The sequence below is a fragment of the Cuculus canorus genome, chromosome 3, assembly GCF_017976375.1.
Source record: "Cuculus canorus isolate bCucCan1 chromosome 3, bCucCan1.pri, whole genome shotgun sequence".
Lineage (NCBI taxonomy): Eukaryota > Metazoa > Chordata > Aves > Cuculiformes > Cuculidae > Cuculus > Cuculus canorus.
This window is the reverse complement of record NC_071403.1, coordinates 84853594-84875633: the sequence shown is the minus strand read 5'-3', so window position 1 is coordinate 84875633 and position 22040 is coordinate 84853594. Positions and strand designations below refer to the sequence as shown.

Below are 22040 nucleotides of genomic sequence, written 5' to 3'. Positions count from 1 at the left end.
GTGGTCATGAACCTGATCCTTCTCTACAGTGGGAGGGGGTTTACCCCCCTGGTCACCATCTTGTTGTCCCATGACCCAGGAGGGGTGAGGAGAGCAGTTGTTAGTGAAGACTAATCCCTGAAAGCATCAGTGGCTGTGAAAAGGCAAGGGCACACGCACTTCCAAATGTTAGTATGTGCTACGCACCTCACAGGTTTGCCATTTATTCCCTGTTTCAGCTCTGTCCTTCAGGGTTACACTTGCTGTCTTGTCTGGCACAAGCAATAAGGAGTTATAAACAGTTCACACATGAGCCATTCTAACTTCATGGGGTAAATGCTCAAGTGCTGGCATGCTATATAACTCTTCCCTCAGTCTTTTCTTCTGTCATGGCTCTTTTGTTGCTGATTCTGGTTTTGAGTACCTTCTGTATCACAGCTGAACTTTGGAAAGACAGAGACAATAGGTGATATTTAACCCACCTTGACTGTGCACTGTATTGTAGCTTCCCATACAGAGTTATAACATGCCTTACTTTGCTAAAATTCAGTCCAAGTCATGACTAAGCTGTAAATATTACTTTTTTTTCTGTGATAAAAACAATGTACTGTACGCTTAATAGAGACTACCTGCACAGAAACCTTAAAGGTTTGTAATCTCTAAGGGCCTGTACGAATGATGAGAATCAATTTAACTCTATTGATGTGAAAGGAAAAGCCCTGATTTGTAATAGCTGGAGATTTGGGCAACACCTGGTAAAAAAAGAAAGAAAAAAGAAAAAAAAAAAACTAAACAGCTGCAGGTATGCCCATAAACAGGTTTTTCTCTTCTATGCCCATAAACAGGGATGATCTGCTCGGGAAACAAGCAATAGCTGCCAAGCAGACGTGCTTGTTAAATGTGGTCACTCACAGCAAAGCCATCAAACTCGGTAGCACATTCCATTTCCTGGCCCTGGACAAGGCAGGGGTTTTCCAGAGTGCTCCTCAGTGCTGCGTCAGAGAGGACTTGGCCCTGTGCATTTCATCTCTGATGCACTGACTTTATTTAGAACACACTTCAGTTCTTCAGCCTCCAGGCTGCAGAGGTAAAGCATTCTATAAATAGGGCAGGCTAGGCTGCCACAGGGAGCTGTTGGTCTGCTTAAGTTTCTTGTTTAGCCTGGGAGAAGCAGAAATCCAATCTGCTGAGGAGATACAGCATAGTACAGGCATCAGCAATAGCTCTTCTCTCCAGCCAGAAACCATCTTTCCTTTTCAAGGTAGCACAGATACAGCCACTTACCTTCCCTGAACGAAGGCTGCACTACCATTCATTTATACTCCTTCCAGCTCTCATAGCTTTTTACAAACTCATGCCATGCAAACCGTCTTGTATTTTCATGAAACCAGCTACTTACGAGGGAAATGCATTCCTTCATTTTCAAAACAACAAATAAAGTGAATCCCAAAATTAAGCATCCAGAGGTAACACACATCTCATCTTTTGGAGGCCCACGGATCTTTAAGAAGGGCTATTTTAATAAAAATACCACCAACAGCCCAGTTCTGCACTCAGGGTTCTTTGTTTCCTCTCACAGGTATGTATACTGAGAGCATTTTCTTCCCTTACTCTATGAGTGACTCAATTACTATTATAGAGAAAAGCCATATTTCAACAAATTTCCATTGTAGCATACCTTTCAGCAAGTGTTTTTTATTTACAGCAGAAAGCTAATGGAGGCCATCTCTGAATGGTGCATTTTTGACTCAAAGCACTTGAACTGATTCTTCGAACTCCACACCCCCAGCTTTTCAAAGCAAGCTGCAGCCAAGATTGCAGAGCAGTGTTTCCCCCATTCCCTCCTACTGGGATGCAACCTAAGAGGGACAACGTTTAAACTAATTTCAGGATTTTCTCTCAGTATTCCGCTGTGCACACAAGAAAATGGGATTACTTGTGTCAAACAAAAAAAAAATCATATACTGAATATTACACGAGAAAGCAAACCATCAAGTCTTGGGGAAAACAGGTGGATCTCATCAATCTTTGCCTTACACCAAATACCTGTGACAGATGGACAGACCTCATTAGAGCCCTTGCCCAGGGATCTTGAAATTCTGGGCTCAGCCTTCACAGCTCTGGTGCCAGCCCACAGCACTGGGAACCTTCCTTGCCAGGGCATCCCCATGGTTCTGGCCACGATGCTTCTGCCAAGCTGCTGAGCAAGATGCCTCCTTCACAGAGAGATGGATTCCCACTAGTCAAACTGAAGGGCTCTTTTACTCGAAATAAGCTTTTTGTACAGTTTTAGATACCTTCCAGTTTGTTACTACCAGTTACTGTGCTTTCATCCCTGCTGACCCTTGCTAAACCTGAGATACAAGAGACTAAATTTGAAGGCAGGCTAGAGCCAAGCATCAGTCAGTGACCTACTAAAACCAAGGACTTCCATAGGCAATACTGGAGAACTACGGGCCTGTCAGCCTGACCTCAGTGCCACGGGAGGTTATGGAGCAGATCATCTTGAGTACCATCACGTGGCACTTAAAAGGATAACCAGGTGATCAGGCCCAGTCAGCATGGGTTTAGGAAAGACAGGTCCTGCCTGATTGACAAGATCTACTTCCATGACCTGGTGACTGCTTAACAGATGAGGGAAAGCCTGTGGGTTTTGTCTACCTAGACTTCAGCAAATCTTTTGACGCCATTTCCCACAGCATTGTCCTGAAAAACTGGCTGCTCATGGCTTGGACAGGCATACTCTGCTGGATAAAAAACTGGCTGGATGGCCAAACTCAGAGAGTTGTGGTGAACGGAGCCAACTCCAGTTGTCAGTCAGTCACAAGCAGTGTTCCCAAGGGCTCAAATTTGGGCCAGTCTTGTTTACCATCTTTATCAATGATCTGGCCAAGGGGATTGAGTGCTCCCTCAGTAGGTTTGCAGACACCAGGATGGGCAGGAGTATCAATCTGCTCAAGGGAAGGAAGGCTCTGCAGAGGAATCCAGACAGGGTGGATCGATGGGCCAAGGCCCATTCTGTAAGATTCAACAAGGCTCAATGGCGGGTCCTGCACCTGGGACACAGCATGCACCACTGCAGGCTTGAGGGCAAATGGCTGGAAAGCTGCCTGGCAGAAAAAGACCTGGGGGTGTTGGACTCACTTTTAAATGTAAATGACTCTGTGGGTTCTTTATGCTCTACTGCAATTTTCCTGCTGCCTCCTCTCTGCTAGACAGGCATTGATTTCTGTTCTACAAGGCTTAAGGTCTAATAGCCTGTGAGCCTCTTCTACCCACAGATGCCTGCTCTCTTCTTTCTTAGATGGTTTAACCAATCAAATTAGGCAGGATTTAATAAGGACAATTTTATTTCACGTGTATTTAGCTCGAATCTTAGATGAGAGAAGTTCTAAGTTTCTCAGTCCAAACCTTGCCACGTCATGCTCTCCAAAAGAGCTGACTGACAATACACAGGCAAATTTGCATCCCATTTCCCTTTAAGTTTGCAATTTAACTATCCCAATATATTTTTTCTGACACAAGCTGTTACTTGGAGATGTGTTTCTAGATCTTGGGAAGCTCGTAAGAAACTGTACTTTCTCATCATAAGCCACTATAATACAGTAGTCATCAGTCCTCAGAGAACTGAAAAGAGCCAGTTTCGGTAAAGGACCAAGAGCTGTTCCCCAACAGCCTGAGGACATCCTGTAGTGCCACGTCTGCATGTTTCCCATCTCTCACTACCTGAACCTAACCTTAGTGTCACCCTTCTGCTACAGCTCCTCACCTCTCCTTTCAGCTCAGTTTCCCCTTCTACTTGCAGTAGCCTCTGATTTCCACACAGCTTCCCTCATTTGCCACTTTCTTTACCTTAACCTTCAGCTTTTGGCTCTTTCCTCTTCCTCCTGCATCTTGCTTGGATGCCAGCTGGTGGCAGGACCAGTACAGACATAAGGCCGCGATCCCGATGCCTCTCTCTGTCTCTCTCTCTGTCTCTGTCTCTCTCTCTCTCTCTCTCTCCAGAGCAGCCTCTAGGTTTCAGCAGTGAAAGGTCAGGCTTGAGGCAGCACAGGTGGCCCCCATAAATTTGTCAGGTACCAATTCTGAAGCCTGAGAATACAGAACTTCACTGCAAATGACCACACAGAAGCTCTTTGGTAGTTAACCTGGACAAAGCCAACATTCTCCCATCATTATCTGATTTCAGAAGTAGTTAAATGCTTTCACCTGTAATTTGCATATGCACATACAAGTCAGCTGAAAGCTAATATCTAACAAAGAAATGACAAATGAAATCATTAGAGCTTACTGAAATTAAGAAAGCCTCCACCAACATCCACAGACAGAGGACAGCAGCTGGATGCACCTGCTAAAAACTGGCAGCAGCACACACTGGCAACATTGGAGATAAGGGGAATCACAAAGACAAACTGAAGTGAAACGATAGTAAGGAAGGTACTCTGTCACATTAGGTTTTGAAGAAATATGGAATCTGTTAATGAAGAAAAACCCGTACATTGGCTCCCTTAGGGTCTTTCACAATGGAGGTAAGTTTTAGCAACTCTTGTTGAAAAATGAGTAAATTTTACGTAAGTACTGCACACTGCTCCTGTAAATCTATACAAGTACATTCCTTCTCTAAATCTTTGGATGTCTGAATAATATACTTTGTTTGTACTAAGACAACACTCCATGTAATTTTATTTGTAGAATAGCAAGTTACAAACAGATATAAAAACAACAGAACATAAAAACTTTTTATGAAACCTAACTAAAATAAAACAGTGCGTTTTCTCAATAGTTTAATTTCAATAAGATCTTCAATAAGAAGCTTACTCCATTCAACCTGAATATTTTGGCATTCATTAGAGTTTCTACAGTATATTAAAGAAACACTTTAACAAACATTCTAATTAATATATCCAAAAACACAGTTTCTGTGAGGGAGTATACAGTAGTTTCCATTGCATGAATGCATATGGACAGTATATATATATAAAAAAGCCAAACCATTTAACAAGTGGGAACAGATTTGCACTGTGATTAACCTGAACACAAACAACTTAAAGTGATTTCTAAAATTACAGGTTGTGTTAACACAAAGGCACGTTTTATTTTAAATGTAAATTCACATTTCTAGAAGATTAAAGTTTTGTGCCCAAGCAACTTCACATCGTGGCACAGTCAAACAACTCTAACTGCAAGTATCTGAACTTTCAATAGAAAGATCTGGTTTCTATTTCTTTAATCCAGTTTTAATAAGGGAGAAATAAAATTAGAAACAGGAGGGCTCTCCCTTCCATATTTACAGACTGCAAACTATATTGCTTTCTCATCTGAAATTCTAGTTCTCCTGTCAAACTTTGTTAAGCTTGGTAACTATCAGTACCCTCACAGTTTGGTCAAAGGCACCACAAACACACAGTCCTTTTTTGTCAGGGCTCCAGTCGAGGCTAGAAATAGGCTGTGTTGACAGAGTCACATTCTGCAAGAGGCTGACTGAACCCGCCACCCCCATCTCGGCTCCTTCAGAATCCTTCTTCGAGCGCTGAGCTGGGTACTCGCTGGCAAGAAGGAAAGAAAAGTAAAACATGCACTTTGAATTTACTGATTAAAACATTATTATTATCTTTTTTATTTTAAAATGAACACAGAGAAGGGTTTCCTCAAGATAAAGCAAATCAATTTCTTCAAAATAATGAATAATCATATCCAGCTATATCCACAATGCATACTTGGGAAATATTCCATTAAAGGAAAAGTGAGGCAGGAAGTTTTGAATCCCAACATCTCTCTCCCATAAGCCCTTCATTATTTAACTGGTTAGGTTTTGCCACAGACAAGAAAATTTCATCTCAGCTATACCTCTGAAACTTAGTGCGCCTACATCACTGCATTTAGGATGATTAAATTATTTTACCATGTAACGTAAGAAGGTGTAAATTTAAGGATCAGTAAAAGTCCAGGCTTTCAATATTCTTGTCAGACGTAACTGCTACCATGTTAAGAAATCCATTTTCTTCCATTTATCATCTTGTTAACCAAGGATATAATTAGATTTTGGTTATGTTAACAAAAGTGACAAAGGCAAAATTCACCTGTGCTGTTGTCACATTATTTCATTCAGGCATTAATTCAGGATTCCAGATCAAGCACTGACACTGAAATCACTGTTTCTACTGCATTCATAAGCAATAATTTTAATTAGATATTCTGAGGTTGGAAGCAGAACCCCACTCGTAATTTACAGCAAGATTCTTTCTTAAAATATTAAAAGGCTGGTTTCTTATTCCTGCCATTGCAGGCTGGAGAGTGACCACTTACTATTTCCAGAGATGAAGGCTCCCAGCTCCTCCACTTGTCATAAATATATCTCTGTTCTGTGGCAGGTGCCGAACCTGCCATATGGTAGATTTTTGTGCCTAATTGAAAAAAAAAAGAAAATCAGCATTGTATAGCTCTCAGTTAGGGATGAGCTTCACAAGAAAGGATGCAGAATCTTAAAATGGCAATCTCTTCTATGAAGAGAACCTGGCGTTCTCACAGTGGATACTGGAATGTTCTTTCTGAGGTGCTTTCTTTTCCTCTGGCCTTGTCACCTGCTGCCACAGGAGTGTCCAGTTTCAGTAAATAAGTCCAGTGAATGAAAGTTAGGAAATTCCATTTTCCCATTTTAGTGATTACAAACACTAATTCAGTAAATATTTTTGTGTTATCTAATCAAAGTACTTCCAACATCTTATCTGCTTTGAATAGTGATATGGAAAATACTGATTTAAAGATATTAAGTTGAAGCTCAACCTTTTCTAATGTAGGTAGAACTTCACCACAGAAGTTCCTTTTCTCCAATTATCATCCAGTTTTGTTCACTAAAAAAAAAAACAACTTAGAAGTAAAAAAAAGCTCTTCTGTAAAGACCACAGACAAATCAACACAGTGGTGACAGATGGAAGAAAAAAGGTCATGAGAGTTCTACGAATCTAACAGCCTCCAAACCAATAAGTCTCTTCTATATATCCTTTCAGTCACTCTCAATATCTCAATCCAAACCCATTTGGTTCTGAAGAAAAACAATGATTTCTATGTCTCACACAAGCTCTGGTGACTGCAAGATGAAAAGTGTCAGTAGAGGGCTCACTTCTTTTTGGGATATATTTATGATTTGGCTCTGCATGCTCATCACAATTTAATATGGCTTCCAATAAACATGACTCACAGGTTGGGGGCACTGCTCAGTCCACAGAGGTGTGACTGCAACAGGACTCCAAGCAGAGCAGCCCGAATATCAGGTTATAAAAGGGAGGAAAGTTGTATGAGTGCTGGCAGCAGGATGCACAGAAACCCTTTCAGTGCTTGCAGCTGGGGCCTCACCAGCCACACTACCACAAGATTTGTGCCCCTGCAACCTGGGCACCTATTACCTATCAGAGACAATAGCTGTAGACCTGCAGTCCTTTGACAGTATATATTCAAAAAGTTTGTCTCTTAATAAGAGGTGCCCTGTCTCCCCATACCTTCTCTGAAACAGAAGCAAAACCTTTGGTTGGGTGCTGAGTTCTCATATCGAAAACATGAAATTTCCCCTCAAGTGATGTGGCCACTAGCTTGTTCATATTTACATCCTTTCTGTCAAACTCCACACTGCAAACCTGGAAACACAAAAACACACATTCAGCCTTGAAATATAGCCACTGCTAAAAAAACCAAGGGGTTTGTGATTTGTAAATATGTATTAATCATTGGTTATTTTTACAATGACAACATAACCAATTTGGAAATAACAGAATCATGTGAAATCGTGAATGAACTGAAAAATACCCCACACTACCCAGACCGAGAACTTGAGAGTTACTATTTAAAGAAAATAATTCTTTTGACACAATCTCAGCAGAAATGTCTTCTGGGTAGATTTCACGTCAAGACAGTTCTTTTCATTTTTCTGTCCTGCATTAAAGCTGGAATGAAAAACACTTTTATGGTTTCCTTACCCCATTCTTAATGTTGGTCTCCCATCGCAGTGACATGGTTTTTAAGTCAAATAATTTAATGTCCCCATTGTCATATCCCGCACACACAACACGCTCCTCTTGATTGTAAGCATTGCCTGGACACAGAGAGAGAATTAATCAGAATACAGAAACCCTCTTTAGTCCATAAATTTCAGACCTCCTAACCCTGCAATTCATCTTATATTTCTGCCAGAAAAACATTACTATTGGGATATTAAGATTTAATGAACTGGCTGGTTTTCAATCCTTGAGAAAAATATAGCTTCAAAACTGGCAGTTTGTTTCTTTTAAAAATATGAACAAAATTCTTACTCCTCCTGCCAAGCACAGCCTAAGCCGCGCAGACTGAGTACCGCACACTGTTCTCATAAACCCATACAAATACATTCCTTCTCTTAAATCTTCATCTGCTATAAACCATGCTCCCCAGACAGCACCAGGGCAGAAAGCAGTTCATTAACCAGCCTTTCAAACATGAAATGTTAGTGTGGCAAGGAGACTTTTCTGCAGACACAGACTCGTAGAGCGGCCGTGGGTATTACTGTGGCCATCACTAGACGGATGCAGAAGTCTGCCTCCAAAAACTCTCCATCGACAGCTTCAAGGAAGCACACCAGCGTTGTGGTGGCCAGGATGAACCTGGCCTTGGCTTAACCTTCAGTAACTCAAAAGAAAATTGAAGAAAATAGGAGGCCACTGTTTTCTCTCCATTTGTCGAAGCAGAAGACAATGTATCAACAGCAATGAGCATTCCAGTTGCACTTACTTGCCAGGAAACATCCTCTCCCTACTATCAATTCTGTTATTATAATCCTTGCACTCATTAGCAGCTTGTAAAACTCACTCCGTGGCTCGGGAGGCAAAAAAAGAGCTAATCCAGAAACACTAGCTTGTGTAGAACAGAAGCAGCTTGTTCTCTCCAAAGAAAAAACGCAGAGGACACATCAAGCATCTATGTTGTCTCTTAGCTTCAAGGATATTCTCTTCAATTAATGCCCTAATGCTTGATAGTTGGAACTGAGCTACAACAGCGATTGGTTCCCTGTGCACTGCAACTTTTATGCTTCTTTAGGACAACAAAGCTGGATACACTGCTTGTACAGTCCAGAGCACAGAGAAAAAGCTGGCACAGCTTCTCTGTGAAATGACTGACCAAAGAGGATAAGAAAGTAAGTCTAAAACCCAGCCATCACAAAGCTTGCTTCTTCTAAAAACCACATTAATACCACGCAAATTTGGCAGTGTTGAAAAGCAAAACCTGCTACTGATTGGCCCATATGAAATAAAGTATGTCAAAACACCTCTGAGAATTGCCAGAGCACAGTCATATTAAAGAGAGGAATGATTATAATCTGGTAAATTACCAAATGCTACTGTCCAGCAGTCTCTTTTGCTCTCCCCCTGTACAGGTTCCATATTTGCGACAGGAGTCTCCTTCTGTCTCGGGTCCCATACCTTCACAGTTCCTGTGAAAGAAGGACAAGGGGTTTTGTATTATGGACACACTGTCACATTCCTCTTACCAGGGAATGCCTTTGCTTTTCAGCCTGACCATTCAAAACACAGGACCATCTCTTTCAATTCCAGAAAGCCAGACTGCATTTAGCGGATAGAAAAAAATGCAACAGAAATAAAGCGAAAGTATTTGCTAAGGATGCATTTTCTCAAGCTGATATTTTGCATTTATTCTGCTTTGTATTCCTTCTGTCCCACGCTCAGTGACAACAGAATCTTTTGCTTATCTACAGCTTCTTAAAAGAATTAAGAGAAAATTTGTCCCCAGGAAGATTCAAAAGACTAAGTATGCAGAACTAGTTGCAACAGACCTGTAACTAGTTCAGATGGCAGGCTGAGCTCTGCCATCAAAGCTTGCAGACTGCTTTCTCAGAATAACTGAAAAGGCTTGCAGAGTTCTCTAACTCACCATCTCGACTGCCAGTCACAATTTCTGGTGCACCTTCCCCAATTCCTAAGCCTCCTACACCATCTATACTGTTTATGATTTCCTTATGACCTTTCACAGAATACACAGGTATTTCAGGAGCTTCTAAATTCCTAGGCAAGAAAAAAAAGAACAAATAACATGGCATTTTCCTCAACACTCAAAATTTGTATAAAAATGAGAGGAAACTTGAGCACAAATTACATAAGCTCAGATTAACAGTGGGAACAAAATATGGATATCACCACTAAGAACCATGAGTCTTTGAGCCTTCGCTGGCTACTGCTTTAGTCTGGTCTGGAGGTTTTTGCTCACTCCTGGACTTTTCTGTTTGTAGAGGCAGATAAGGGCTGCTGTGGTGAATCCCGCAAGACCAGTTTTTATGTTGGAGTCACGCTACAGATGAGAATACCCCAATTAGTTTTACTTTCGGTAAGTGTATAAAATGACCTTATTCACGGATCCCCACTTAGCTCTGACTACTGCTCTTCAATTTCCAACGATAGCTGCAACCAACTGTGGTTTTTTTGGTCCATTCCCACCAATTCTCATCCTTTGAGAATCTTTCAGAATTTTAGTTTAAATTTATTTATTTTAAATTTCAACTCATGACTACTCCGTGGCAATTCTACCATTCCAACAAAATAGAATCAATAACGGCAACAATAATAAAAGCAATCCCTTTTGGACCCTATGCCTTTATCCAATAACCATTTTACCTACATAAATGAATTACAAACATGATTCAGGCACCTGAAAAAACATTTGAAACTTCAAGATTAAAAATACGTATTTAATCTAGACATCAAATTCAGATTGAACACAACCTCTGATTTGTATTCATGCATCCATTCAAAAGTCTCTTCTCAGAACTTTAATAGGTTCTTGTAGCTGCACACAGAAGATGCAAGTGAACAGCACCGAATTAAAACACGGTGCAGAATTCACGTTGTTTTAACAACACAGGCACGCTCCAACACAGTAGCCAGCAAAGCTTACGACTGGGTCCCAGCCACATGCAGCACAGAGAGCATCTTGTACAGAAGCCAGCCACACACGGAAACATCAGCTCAGACACATACATCACAAAACAAAAAACCTTCAGGAGAATGCGTATGCTTACCATATGTTAAGGTTTCCACCAAAATCTCCTGTAGCCAAATATCTTTGCTGCAGAGATGTAGCACCAAAAGTTCCACATTTTATAGATTTGGGCTTTTCAATCTTTTAAAAAAAGGAGACATTCTGTGTCAGCACATGATAAAAAACAACACAACCGCAGGCCAGGGCAGAGGTTTCTTGAGAATCCACAGGCCGCAGATTACAGTGAAACACATAGGAGTGAAATTTAGGAGTGAAACACATTACAGTGAAATACATAGGAGATTTGGCATAAAAGACTATTAACACATTATCAGAGCAAATTACACTTTGTGTTTATTTCTTTGTACACAGAAAAGCAGACACTTCACTTTAACGGTCTTAACCCTCCCCAGAAGCACGCAAACCCCTCGCCTCTGCTCGACGATACCAAGGTTCTGCCTGGAGCCCAAAGCTGCTCCACTGTCACCCCAGGGAACCCCGCAAGGGCAGCTCGAGTGAAAGCCACCCGAAACGCACAGCTGGCTTTCCCAGCAACACAAACCATGGCAACACAACAAGGGACGCCTGCTGGGCTCCCGTGAGCCAGCACCACATACGGGACTGGCAAAATCAAGATGTGAAACCAGGCCAAATATTGGGGGGGTTCTTCTCATTTGTTTCCCGCGACCTCTGGGCAAGCGCTTCGGTCACCCTTTCCGTGCGGGGTCCCCTCACTTCCACCAGCAGCTCCAGAGCCCCACCACCATCTCCATCAGATTTCCACCTCCACCAGCAGCACCACAGCCCCACCACCATCTCCATCAGCAGCACCAGATCCCCGCCACCACTTCCACCAGCAGCACCACAGCCCCACCACCACTTCCACCAGCAGCACCACAGCCCCACCACCATCTCCTCCAGCAGCACCAGAGCCCCACTACCATCTCCTCCAGTAGCACCAGAGCCCCATCACCATCTTCTCCAGCAGTACTACAGCCCCACCACCACCTCCACCAGCAGCACCACAGCCCCACCACCATCTCCTCCAGCAGCACCACAGCCCCCCACCATCTCCTCCAGCAGCACCAGCTCCCCACCTCCCTCTCCAGCAGCAGCACCAAGGGCAGTCCCGCCCCCCCGGAGCTCGCACAGGTGGTTCAGCCCGCCCCGCTCACCTCGCTGAGCAGCGCCAGGCGCCCCCCCCGCAGCTCATACAGGTGGATCAGGCCGGTGCCGCGCGCGGCGCTGCCCAGGCAGAGCAGGCGCGCGCTGCGGGGTACCCACTTGCAGTCGAACAGCGTGAAGGGCAGCGCCTGCTGCACGTGCGCCACCACCTGCGGCCGCTCCAGCCCCGCCGACATCTCCACCACCGCCCCGCCGGCCCCGCCCCGCGCCCCGCCGGAAGTGCTCGCCGTCCCTTCCGGCGGCGGCACGCGGCTCCGCGGGCTGGCATGGAGGCTGCGGCGAGCGCCGAGGCGGGCGGCGAGGGCGCTTTCACCAGCGTCCTGTCCAAGCGGGGCCGGCGGAAGCGCCGGGCGGCGGTGGTCACCATGGACACGGCGGAGCCGCGGCCCAGCAAGAGGCCGGCCTTCCCGCCCGTGGCCGCCGAGGCGATGGGGGTACGGCGGGCGGGGGAGCGCCGGGAACCGGCCTGACCGCGCCTCACGGCCTGGCCTCCCCGCTTCCTTGTCCTCCCCGTTTGACTCCCTCTCTTCGACTCCCTCTCTTCATCTCTCTCCCCGCCCTTTGCTCTCTTCCTCACTCCCTTCCTCCCTCTCTTTCTTATCCCCCTTCCCTTCCTCCCCCTTTGCCCGTCCCTCCGTCCCTTTTCCCCTTCCTTTCCCTCCCTCCCTTCTTTGCCCTCTCCCAACCTTTCCCCACATCTCCCTCCCCTCCCCCCGTAGGTCGGAAAAAGCGAAATGAGGAAGGTTCCCGTGCCGGCCAACAGATACACTCCACTGAAAGAAAACTGGATGAAGATATTTACCCCCATCGTCGAGCATTTGCAGCTTCAAATAAGGTTTAATTTGAAAACCAGGAACGTCGAAATCAAGGTACGGAGAGCTTCTCTCCTGCTTTCCCAGCTAACACCTGGAATGCAGTGCCTCTCTCCCCCCAGCTGGCTTTGTCCAGCAAGTTAAAGACCAGGGAAGTGCTCTGAATCCCCCATAGTGCATGGAAGAAATGGAAGTACGTAACGTAGCATCACCTAACCCGTGTTGAGGAACAAAATAAAACTTGCCAACCACTGTGCAAAAGCAAGTGATTAATGTCAGTAAAGTTTAAAGGTGTTAATCTCTCCTGGAAGGGGCAGGTGTAAGCTAGAGGAAGGTTTCCATTTTAGTAGGAGAAAATTATGTACTCGAGAAGAAAGAATCTTGGCCTCTGTGTTAGGTACAATTTTGGGTATGAACTGGACAGGGGCAGATTTAGGCTAGACATAGGGAAGAATTTCTTCACAGTGAGAGTGGTGAGGCACTGGCACAGGTTGCCCAGGGAAGCTGTGGATGCTCCATTACTGCAGGTGTTAAGGCCAAGTTGGATGGGGCCTTGGACAGCCTGATCCAGTGGGAGGTGTCCCTGCGCATGGCAGGGGGTTGGAACTGGATGCGCTTTAAGGTCCTTTCTAACCCAGAATTTTCTATGATTCTGTGATTTGGAATGTAGTGTCTTCTAGCCATTTAAGGCTTCTAACTATTTATGTGACAATTTTGACTTGACAGTGTTTTTTGAGAGGGCCACCAAATCTGTTCTCTTTTGTTTGTGGCAAAAGATAAGGGCTTGCAGTTTAATAGCTTGTATTTTTTCTTTAATGGATTGCACTGACGTAGCTTGGGGTTCAGGCACCAAAATATAGATGTAAATCTTGGAGTTGCTCATTTTTCATTCTTGACCTTTCTCAGGAACACTCAGACCAGCTGTGTTTAACGTACTCCCAAAGCTCATGCTGTGCCTTTGACGTACAAGTTACTATATTAGCAGTGTTGCTGCATGAGATCTTCTAATGTAATGGTGAAAATACTGACACCAACAGGAATTTTGCTTCCTAATCTGGAAATCTTTCCACAAGTTTGATGGTGGCAAATAGAGGAAAGGTGACAGAGCTCTCTCTTACGCTCTCTAGAAATCACTTGAAGCAAAAGTTAGGGCAGAATGGGAACACTCTTGCAATTCCACTGAATAACCATGCAGGTGAAAACTCTGGGATTTTAACAATACAAGAAGTTTTGCTTTTCATCAAGCCGGTTTAATTTTGCTCATACCTGTCATGAATATAAAATGATTGAAGACTTCAAAGTGAGTTTCTGTCATTTCTGTGACATGGCGTGGAAGCTGTAAATAAGATTTTGGAATACCTTTGATGTATTCCAGACTTTTAACATCACTGTCCTCATTAATTATTGGTTCTTCCTTTTCTTACAGCTTCACAGACTGCTCTTTTCTATGTTGTCCCTGTTAGCATCTGTAAATGCAGCTGTGCACAGAATTCCACTGGTGGCAGAGGAGTGCTTTGGCCCACATTTAGAATACAAGCTGAAAGAACGCCCTGTAGCCTTTGGTGGCACAGGACGAGGGATAAAAGTATAAAACATTATTAAACACTCCAGCACTTGCTGATGTCAGGTCAATTCATTCCTATTCTCTTGTCCCATGTGTTTTATTGAACTTGTCCCTGTTTCTAATCACCTTGCTAACACCATTAGAATATTGTCATTAGCTTTCTCTCCTGGAGATGTCTCCTGTCATCATCCTCTTTTACTCTGCTGTTCTGTGTTGCAGTTTAGTTTAAGTTTGTTTTGTTTTGTTTGTAGTGGTTTAGTTTTGGGTTTGTTTTAGTTTTGTTTTTTTTTTTCATAAAAAAGATTCTTTTTGGTCCCTGGCGGTGGGGTTTTTCAATGGTTTCTTTTTTCCCTCCCCTCCAATCACAGGCTGTGGTAGCTGGTGCATTCTCATAGTTGAGGGTCAACATTATAAGAAAGCACAATATCAGAGCATTACCAAAACATGGCTTTCTTTGACTTGCCTTTCTCTCTCAGGTTTTTCAAGTCCTGACCCAATTATGGCAGGGTCATAATTTGCAAATATCACTTCTTGTCTTGCAGACTTGTCAAGAGACAAAGGATCTCAGTGCTCTAACAAAAGCAGCTGATTTTGTGAAAGCGTTTATCCTTGGGTTTCAAGTAGAGGTGAGTTTCCCAACAGCTCGACTGTGAGATTGCTTGAATTTGCTTGGATGTTGTCTTTGGCCTTTCTGCAAATTCAATAAGAAAGAAAGAAAGATGCTTTGGTGGGTTTCTAGAAACAAATTTGCTTGAATTGGTGACTGGAGTGGAAGCGTAGTTTCTTTAGCTAATGCAGGATAAAAAAGTAACCTTCAAACAGCATATAATTAAAGTTATGAAATGTAGGACATATTTAGCTGTATGTGAGAGGCAAACATGAAGCAGTATGTGGCTCTGAGGTGCTCTGCACATGTCGAGCCTGTTCGTTTTGCCTTAGTCCAAGCCAGACTTTCAGTCTATTCAAAACTCAAACTTCACTTGGAGAAAACAAACCCACTTTTTGCAGTATCATATGGGCTGCTTGGTGCCACAGACCTGTACTGGTACCCACTGATATAGGTGGCTCTGGGGTGAATGTGGGACTAAGTGTGGATAGGGTTCTCCACACAGAAGTAAAAATTAATAGTGCTGTTAAAAAAACAGTCTAACATCAGCTGACTACTGTTTGATATGATGTCATCTGTTTATAAAGAGAACATCAGCTTTCAGCTGCGCTGTGGTACTGTAGCGCTTGGTGATGATAACATCTCTCAATATCTTAGGACGCTCTTGCTCTCATCAGATTAGATGACCTTTTTCTGGAATCATTTGAAGTTACAGATGGTAAGTAGTTTCTGGTGTGATACTCAAACAGTTGTGTGTTTGAATCTACTTTTTTTTTTCTTTCCTGCTGCCCCATTTGTGTCAGTTACCTTCAGGGATCAGGAAACCCTTCATGCTGGTACACAGAATCACTGTCCAGGAACAGGTGGCTTGAAAGGGTTGTCATTTTACTTTGTAAGATGTCCCAGCAACACTCCCCTCCCCCAAACTTTAAAAGTATGTCACTTCATCAGAGATTTTTCTTGTCACAGTCCTAATGTTGTTTTAAAGCTAAAGAGGACATGGAGTGTTTTCAGGAATACATCCACTGGATCTTTAACCAGGAATGGACTTTTGTTCCTCTGAGTATGCTGACAGTGAATGGTTGGAAGCAGACAGCAGAAACACTTATTATGTCACTGGTCACTTGGAGGCTTCTTCAGAGCAGCATCCAAATCTGATCTCTTTACTTTCTACCGGTGTTAATTTCGTGCACTGTGGCTCTCTTTCTTCTCAATCAGGAACAAAGACAGTGCCTTCCGTTGCAGTTATGTATGAGAATTTCTCTCTGATGCTCACGGTCATGTACCGCTGGATGTGATTTTCACTTCCAGTCTTATAGGCAAATAGAGATTCATAGATTTTTCAGCTATAGTAAAGTCACTTCTGTGCGACTTCAAACTAACTGTTTCCAGTAACTTGAACAAGGGAAGCATTACAGAAACACATCCTGCTGCTGTTTTACTGAGTGTGTTAATTCTTGTTCTAGTCAAACCTTTGAAAGGAGATCACCTGTCAAGAGCAATAGGGAGAATAGCAGGGAAAGGTGGAAAAACAAAATTCACGATAGAAAATGTAACGAGGACACGAATTGTTCTTGCTGATGCGTAAGTATTGACTTCCTTCCTTCTAGGCAGATGACAATCCACAAACGAATCTATGTCCTCTGGCAGGAACAAAGATAACTTGAATTCTTCAAAACTGTTGTAGAGCAGTAGCAATACAAATTTTTAAGTGTTACTTTTCATGAACGCAATTTGACTTTTTGAGAATGATGACAGTACCACCAGCATGTCTTGAATTGATTCTACACAGCATAAGAATTCCTCCTTATGAATAAAGTTGAGCCCACGAGCATTTTTCTCCTAAAGCTGCTACGCTATTAAAAATGTAAATTGTAAATCTAATGATTTAGAAAATCAGAAGATTCTATGTTGTAGGGTTTTTTATTTTCAGTGTTTGGGTTTTTTTAATGACAACTATGGAAAAAGAACTGGTAGACTTGTCTGAAATTCCATGCTCATCTCTCACCTCCAACTCAGATATTCTGTTAGCTATGTAGTCACAGGAAGGTGTTTTTTTTTTTCCATTAACTACTGCTACTTTTACTGCTTTTTACAGGAAAATTCATATTTTGGGATCTTTTCAGAACATTAAAATGGCACGAACAGCAATTTGCAATCTGATTTTAGGTAAGTCCTGTTATTTTATCTTCTCCATCACACAAACAGATCATCTTGCAGTCTGAGAAACTGCCTTCTGGGGTATATACCTTCTTCCCTGCTGTGTTCACACCTGTATTTGTAGCAGATTGCTTGCTGGGAGTTCTCTTGATGCCTTTAAGAGAAGGATTTGGAGGAAGGGCAGGGAGCCTAGGGCTTGCTTTCTGGTTCTAAAACTAAAAGGAAGACTTTCTGCTTTTTTATTTAGCTGGAGTGTTCCTTGAGAGGCTCTGTCAGTCTTGGGGAGCAGTACTGGTTTGAATGCACTGTTGACTAGAAAGCTGAAGGGGTCAATCCAGGCTGAGAGCAGTTTAACCCAGTACTTGCAGAAACCAACAGGGTGGCTAACCCTGACCACTCTTCTCACCCATGGGCTTATTCTTCACTCCAGTACAGACATATGCGTTAGAGCAAAAGGTCTCTTTCTGTGACAGACATCGTGTTTGCTGATTTATCTGTGCCTTCTTCTGCAGGAAGTCCTCCATCAAAAGTTTATGGCAATATTCGGGCAGTGGCCAGCAGAGCAGCTGAAAGATTCTAAGCTGCCCTATGGCTGCACCACCAAGGACTGGGAGTCATGGTTTCTGCGTGCATAAGAGACCTGGAGCTACCGCAGCACTTCACCTTCTGCTTGATTTGGAAGCCCAAAAGAAAGCCGGGACTGTCTGTGCAGTCTTAATTTCATTCAGACATGCTGTCTGAGTTGAACATACTGAATATTTCTGTATAGTTATTAAAAGTTATTTTAAATTGGTTGTCTACATCAAAAAGTACCTGATTTTGCTTTAACTTATCCTCAAACAAAAATATGCTTCATTACCGAATTTCTGATTCTGTGAGTACTAAGACACTGCAGTGAGGACTTGAGAAAGCCTGCAAGTTTGAACCTAAAGGAATCAGCACAGTTAAGTGCGCATAAGGACACATCATGGTTCAGAATCTTCCTGGAGGAAGGAAAAGTCAACTGAAATACAAAGCTTGCTGGCAGGCTGCCCAAAGAGTCACTGCTGCTGCTGGGACAATGCAACACAAAAAGGGTAAGGAGACAAAGTAGTAAATAGTGTATTTGAACTTAGTCCTACACTTTGCAACTCTGTATCTCACAAATGACCTGCAAGGGCAGCCTAGTAAAGCCAAGAGCCTCTAGGATAAGTGCTTGCTGGCATACTTAAAAGCACAAACCACTGCAAGGTGCTGTGTCTCCTCCTTAAAAGTGCTACTTTCATGCAACAGGGTACGAAGAGAGAAGATGGAGACCAATCACAGTCTCACTTTAACTGAAATGTAGGCCCTTTTCTGACCCTGCCAGCCCATCTAGTTACCAGGTCTCTTGCAAAATAATTCAGTTTAGGTTTGTGAATGAAAACAAAATATGAAATGAGATTATCAAAACCACCAGCAAATTGGGTAAGCGTTTCTCTCAATGTCTGAGTTTCCAGTGCAGAACTCAATAGCAGGGGATTATTATCGTTATAGCCAGGTTCACACTAAAAGATTTACAACTTGCTGAGCTACCCAAGTGTACAGCTTTCAGCAGCCAACCATATAGGGGACTACCCCTTTTGAGCACCTGAAGGTAAAAGCATATACCTACCTGGTTAGCATACCTGCTGTTCAGTGGTTGCTTATGTAATTTATCTCAATTGCTTGAAAGGTAAGGGGAAGCACAAGGACACAAAAGTAATCTAACCTTTATCCTAAAGCAGGTGCACACTGATACCGAAAAAAAGCTGTGTAGAAGGGGAAAGGGCAGCACACAGCAGGCCCAAACAACTGCAACAGCAACCAGTCCTGTGCTGCTGCTGTAAAGGACATAGTGCTACAAGGAGGATTGTTCTCGCCTGTAGAGCACTTGGAGCTTTTCCTGAGAAAGCAGCTGCCTTTCATTTTCCACCTACACTGAGGTTAGGAGGTTTTGTTCTTTTTCAAACCACCTTCCACTATTCTGAATTCAGCAGAATTTAAACAAGGTATTTTACCCATCTGCAACATTTAACAGAGAGAACTAGATGTGCCTTTAAGAAAGACAAATACCCAAGTAGTCCATCCTGAAACACTGAAATGAAGCCTGGATATACTCAGGGGACTCTCTGGACCCTGTAGAGCTTTTCAATACATTTTTATAATCAAAAGAGGGGACAAACACTATGAAGAGCAACTTCTCTTTAAAGCAGGGTGAAGAGCTGCCTTAAATCGAATGGGAAAGGTCCAGATAAGTACTAAGGCACCACAGCCAAGGTTCAAATAGTTTATTTTGTATTCATATAGTATGAAGGTTCTTATAGTTCCCACAACATATGATGTAGCATGCAGAGGAAAAAACTAAACATTCAACATAAATCATTTTTCCCCACACAAACTAAAAAAAAAAAAACAAAAAACAACCTCATCCCTCCCTTTCCAGTCCCCCTAAGGAAATAACATTAGCACTAATTTCTATAATGCCAGCCAAGATATGCACAAGCAAGTAAGAGAAATCGAAAGCATTTGCTAAAATGTTTGTAACAAATACTTATGTACAAAAAATTCACAAAAGACTAGTTCCCCCTTGAAGCAGAGCACATGGCAGTTGACACTGGAACAGATACAACCACTGGCTGGGATTATAAGCCACGTACTGATCCAGAGGAAGAAAAGTTACATGTAGTGGAGATTTTTGTTTTGAACATTAACATTTACCAAAGTTTGGCAACATTATCTTTTAAATTATGCAAATTATGTAAACAAGAGGAACATTTCAAATCGATCTACATGCAAAACTTCATGTCATGCAAGGACACCAAGCACCTGGATTTCTCTCTCACAGACAGAGCCCATGATGTGCAGCACTCAGTTGAAGGAACAGCTATGGCAGACAGGTGCTCGACTGAAGTTGGTTCAGACAACCTGCACTTTCCACTGCTGATTATAAAACAATTTTGGTAATAGAAAAACTACTATACAGGAAAGATGTACTGTCCTAAAAAATCTAGCAAATGTTTTTCTTCCAGCCAATAGTACCATTGCAGAAAAGGGAAGGGATGATATAAAGTTGTAAAACAGGGCTCGCTACTTTTATATCACACAAATGTATCAAGTTACCATCCATTACAAATTATGATATGGACAAATCTAGAAAAGAAAAAAAAATCCTCCAGGCAAAGGACTGGAGAACTGCAAGAGGTATAAATTTAGATAGTGTGAAGTTTTCCTCCTCTATGGCATAGGTTAACAAGATTTTTCCCCCTGTATGAATCCTATATACATATATATATATAAAATATTACCAGTTATTTAAGCTACCTGTAGTATTTTTTAAATGCAGAGGGGAAACTATCATGGTTGAAACAATAGAATTTAAATGACAAGAATATTTAATAATCTAAGTAACGGTATAAAATAAGTAGATGGGAATCCTGCACAGTTATGTCAATCCTAGTTTCATTAAGCTAAGCACAAGAGAAAATCATGAATGCGTTTAACACCTTAAGCAGCTGTATCTAAAACAAATCCAGAACAGCAGATTTGCCTTAACTTCAGGACAGCTGTTAACTGCTCCCAGTTCCTAGGTGATGAAATCTAGCGGCCATCAAAGCATTCCGCAGTCACTAGATGCACACGAGGGCTAGTTCTTGGCAGTAGCATTAAACTATATTCTCGTACTAAGTAGAACTGATACTAAGTTATTTAGCAAAGAGACACAGTCCCTGGTAATATATTAACAGGTATAAATAAACTTAGTCTCCTGTGTTACAAAAAAATGTATTTAAGGTGAATTAATAAGCAATGCTTTGTCAGCCAGTCAATATATAGAAACATCTGAACAGTCACAGGAAAGGAAAAGAGCTGACCTAACACCCAGTTAAAATTTTACATTCTTCTACTATATATATAAAACTGTGTGAAATAAAAGTAAGGATGTATATCCATACATTGAACTGTTAATATTCTGCTTGGCACTTTGTACTCTAGTTTTGTTTCTGAATCAAGTATATTAAATTAAAGCCCACCTAGCTACTACATATAGAAAGCTACATATATATCTATATATAAATACACACACATATATATAGATAGATATTTCCTTGTTATAAAAGATGAAGAAAAATAAATTAAAAAGCCAACCCCTTCCCTTTCTCCACCACACTGATATGCTCTTTCCATCTTTGCTGTCCTTCAGACTTTAAAGTGCTACACTGAGTTATTGAGAGAATAAAAGTTCAATAACACTTAGTTGGCTTCATGAGGCTCATGTTGGAAAATGTGGCTTCACAGAGAAAAATACTTCCATTTAAATACACAGAGAGCATTGCTGGACGTCTTGAGCAGATCTTCAGAGATGGAGAAGAAAGCAAAAGTGTTGGGTGGTGCCCTACAGAGTCACACGTCTACGACCATCTTTTTGTGGATATCTAGGCCTCCTACAACCTGGTAGAAAAACAAGTGTTCACAAACAATAAGAATGGAAATTTATCAAGGTACAAAGAACATTCTTTGTTCAGAAGATGCATGCATTCAGGTCAATCGTAACTGCAGCACTTCCCTGGCCTCTCCAAACCAATCTACATTTCAGAAGTACTGCAAGATACGTGAATGAATTATGTATGAACCAAGGTAATTACATGAGTACAATTTACACACTCAAGGGCCTGAAAAACAGGGTAAATGACACCATTTTGGCTTTTTCCTCCCCTCATCT

At 42.3% G+C, this 22040-nt stretch overlaps 3 protein-coding genes across 5 annotated transcripts in view; 1 reads left to right on the top strand and 2 right to left on the bottom strand.

Moving 5' to 3' along the window:
* Nucleotides 1–3991: 3991 nt before the first annotated feature.
* On the bottom strand, nucleotides 3992–12356 carry DNAAF10 (dynein axonemal assembly factor 10). The gene is made up of 8 exons (XM_054064036.1): nucleotides 12171–12356; nucleotides 11036–11136; nucleotides 9895–10025; nucleotides 9335–9436; nucleotides 7950–8065; nucleotides 7476–7610; nucleotides 6286–6383; nucleotides 3992–5525 (listed from the first exon to the last, which is right to left on the bottom strand). The coding sequence occupies exons 1-8, from the start codon at nucleotides 12354–12356 to the stop codon at nucleotides 5318–5320; spliced, it is 1077 nt and encodes a 358-aa protein (XP_053920011.1). The 3' UTR covers nucleotides 3992–5317.
* A 40-nt stretch (nucleotides 12357–12396) lies between these two features.
* PNO1 (partner of NOB1 homolog) lies at nucleotides 12397–18123 on the top strand. The gene is made up of 7 exons (XM_054064037.1): nucleotides 12397–12614; nucleotides 12900–13049; nucleotides 15099–15182; nucleotides 15821–15881; nucleotides 16630–16747; nucleotides 17262–17332; nucleotides 17836–18123. Exons 1-7 carry the CDS (start codon nucleotides 12447–12449, stop codon nucleotides 17901–17903), a joined length of 720 nt encoding a protein of 239 aa, XP_053920012.1. The 5' UTR covers nucleotides 12397–12446; the 3' UTR covers nucleotides 17904–18123.
* A 1473-nt stretch (nucleotides 18124–19596) lies between these two features.
* PPP3R1 (protein phosphatase 3 regulatory subunit B, alpha) overlaps nucleotides 19597–22040 on the bottom strand; it is a 38514-nt gene continuing 36070 nt past the window's right edge. For all 3 annotated transcript variants that reach the window (XM_054064038.1, XM_054064040.1, XM_054064039.1), the window contains one exon: nucleotides 19597–21769. In XM_054064038.1, the coding sequence (XP_053920013.1) occupies nucleotides 21722–21769 (48 nt within the window). In that variant the 3' untranslated portion in view covers nucleotides 19597–21721. The remainder of the gene's footprint in view (nucleotides 21770–22040) is intronic.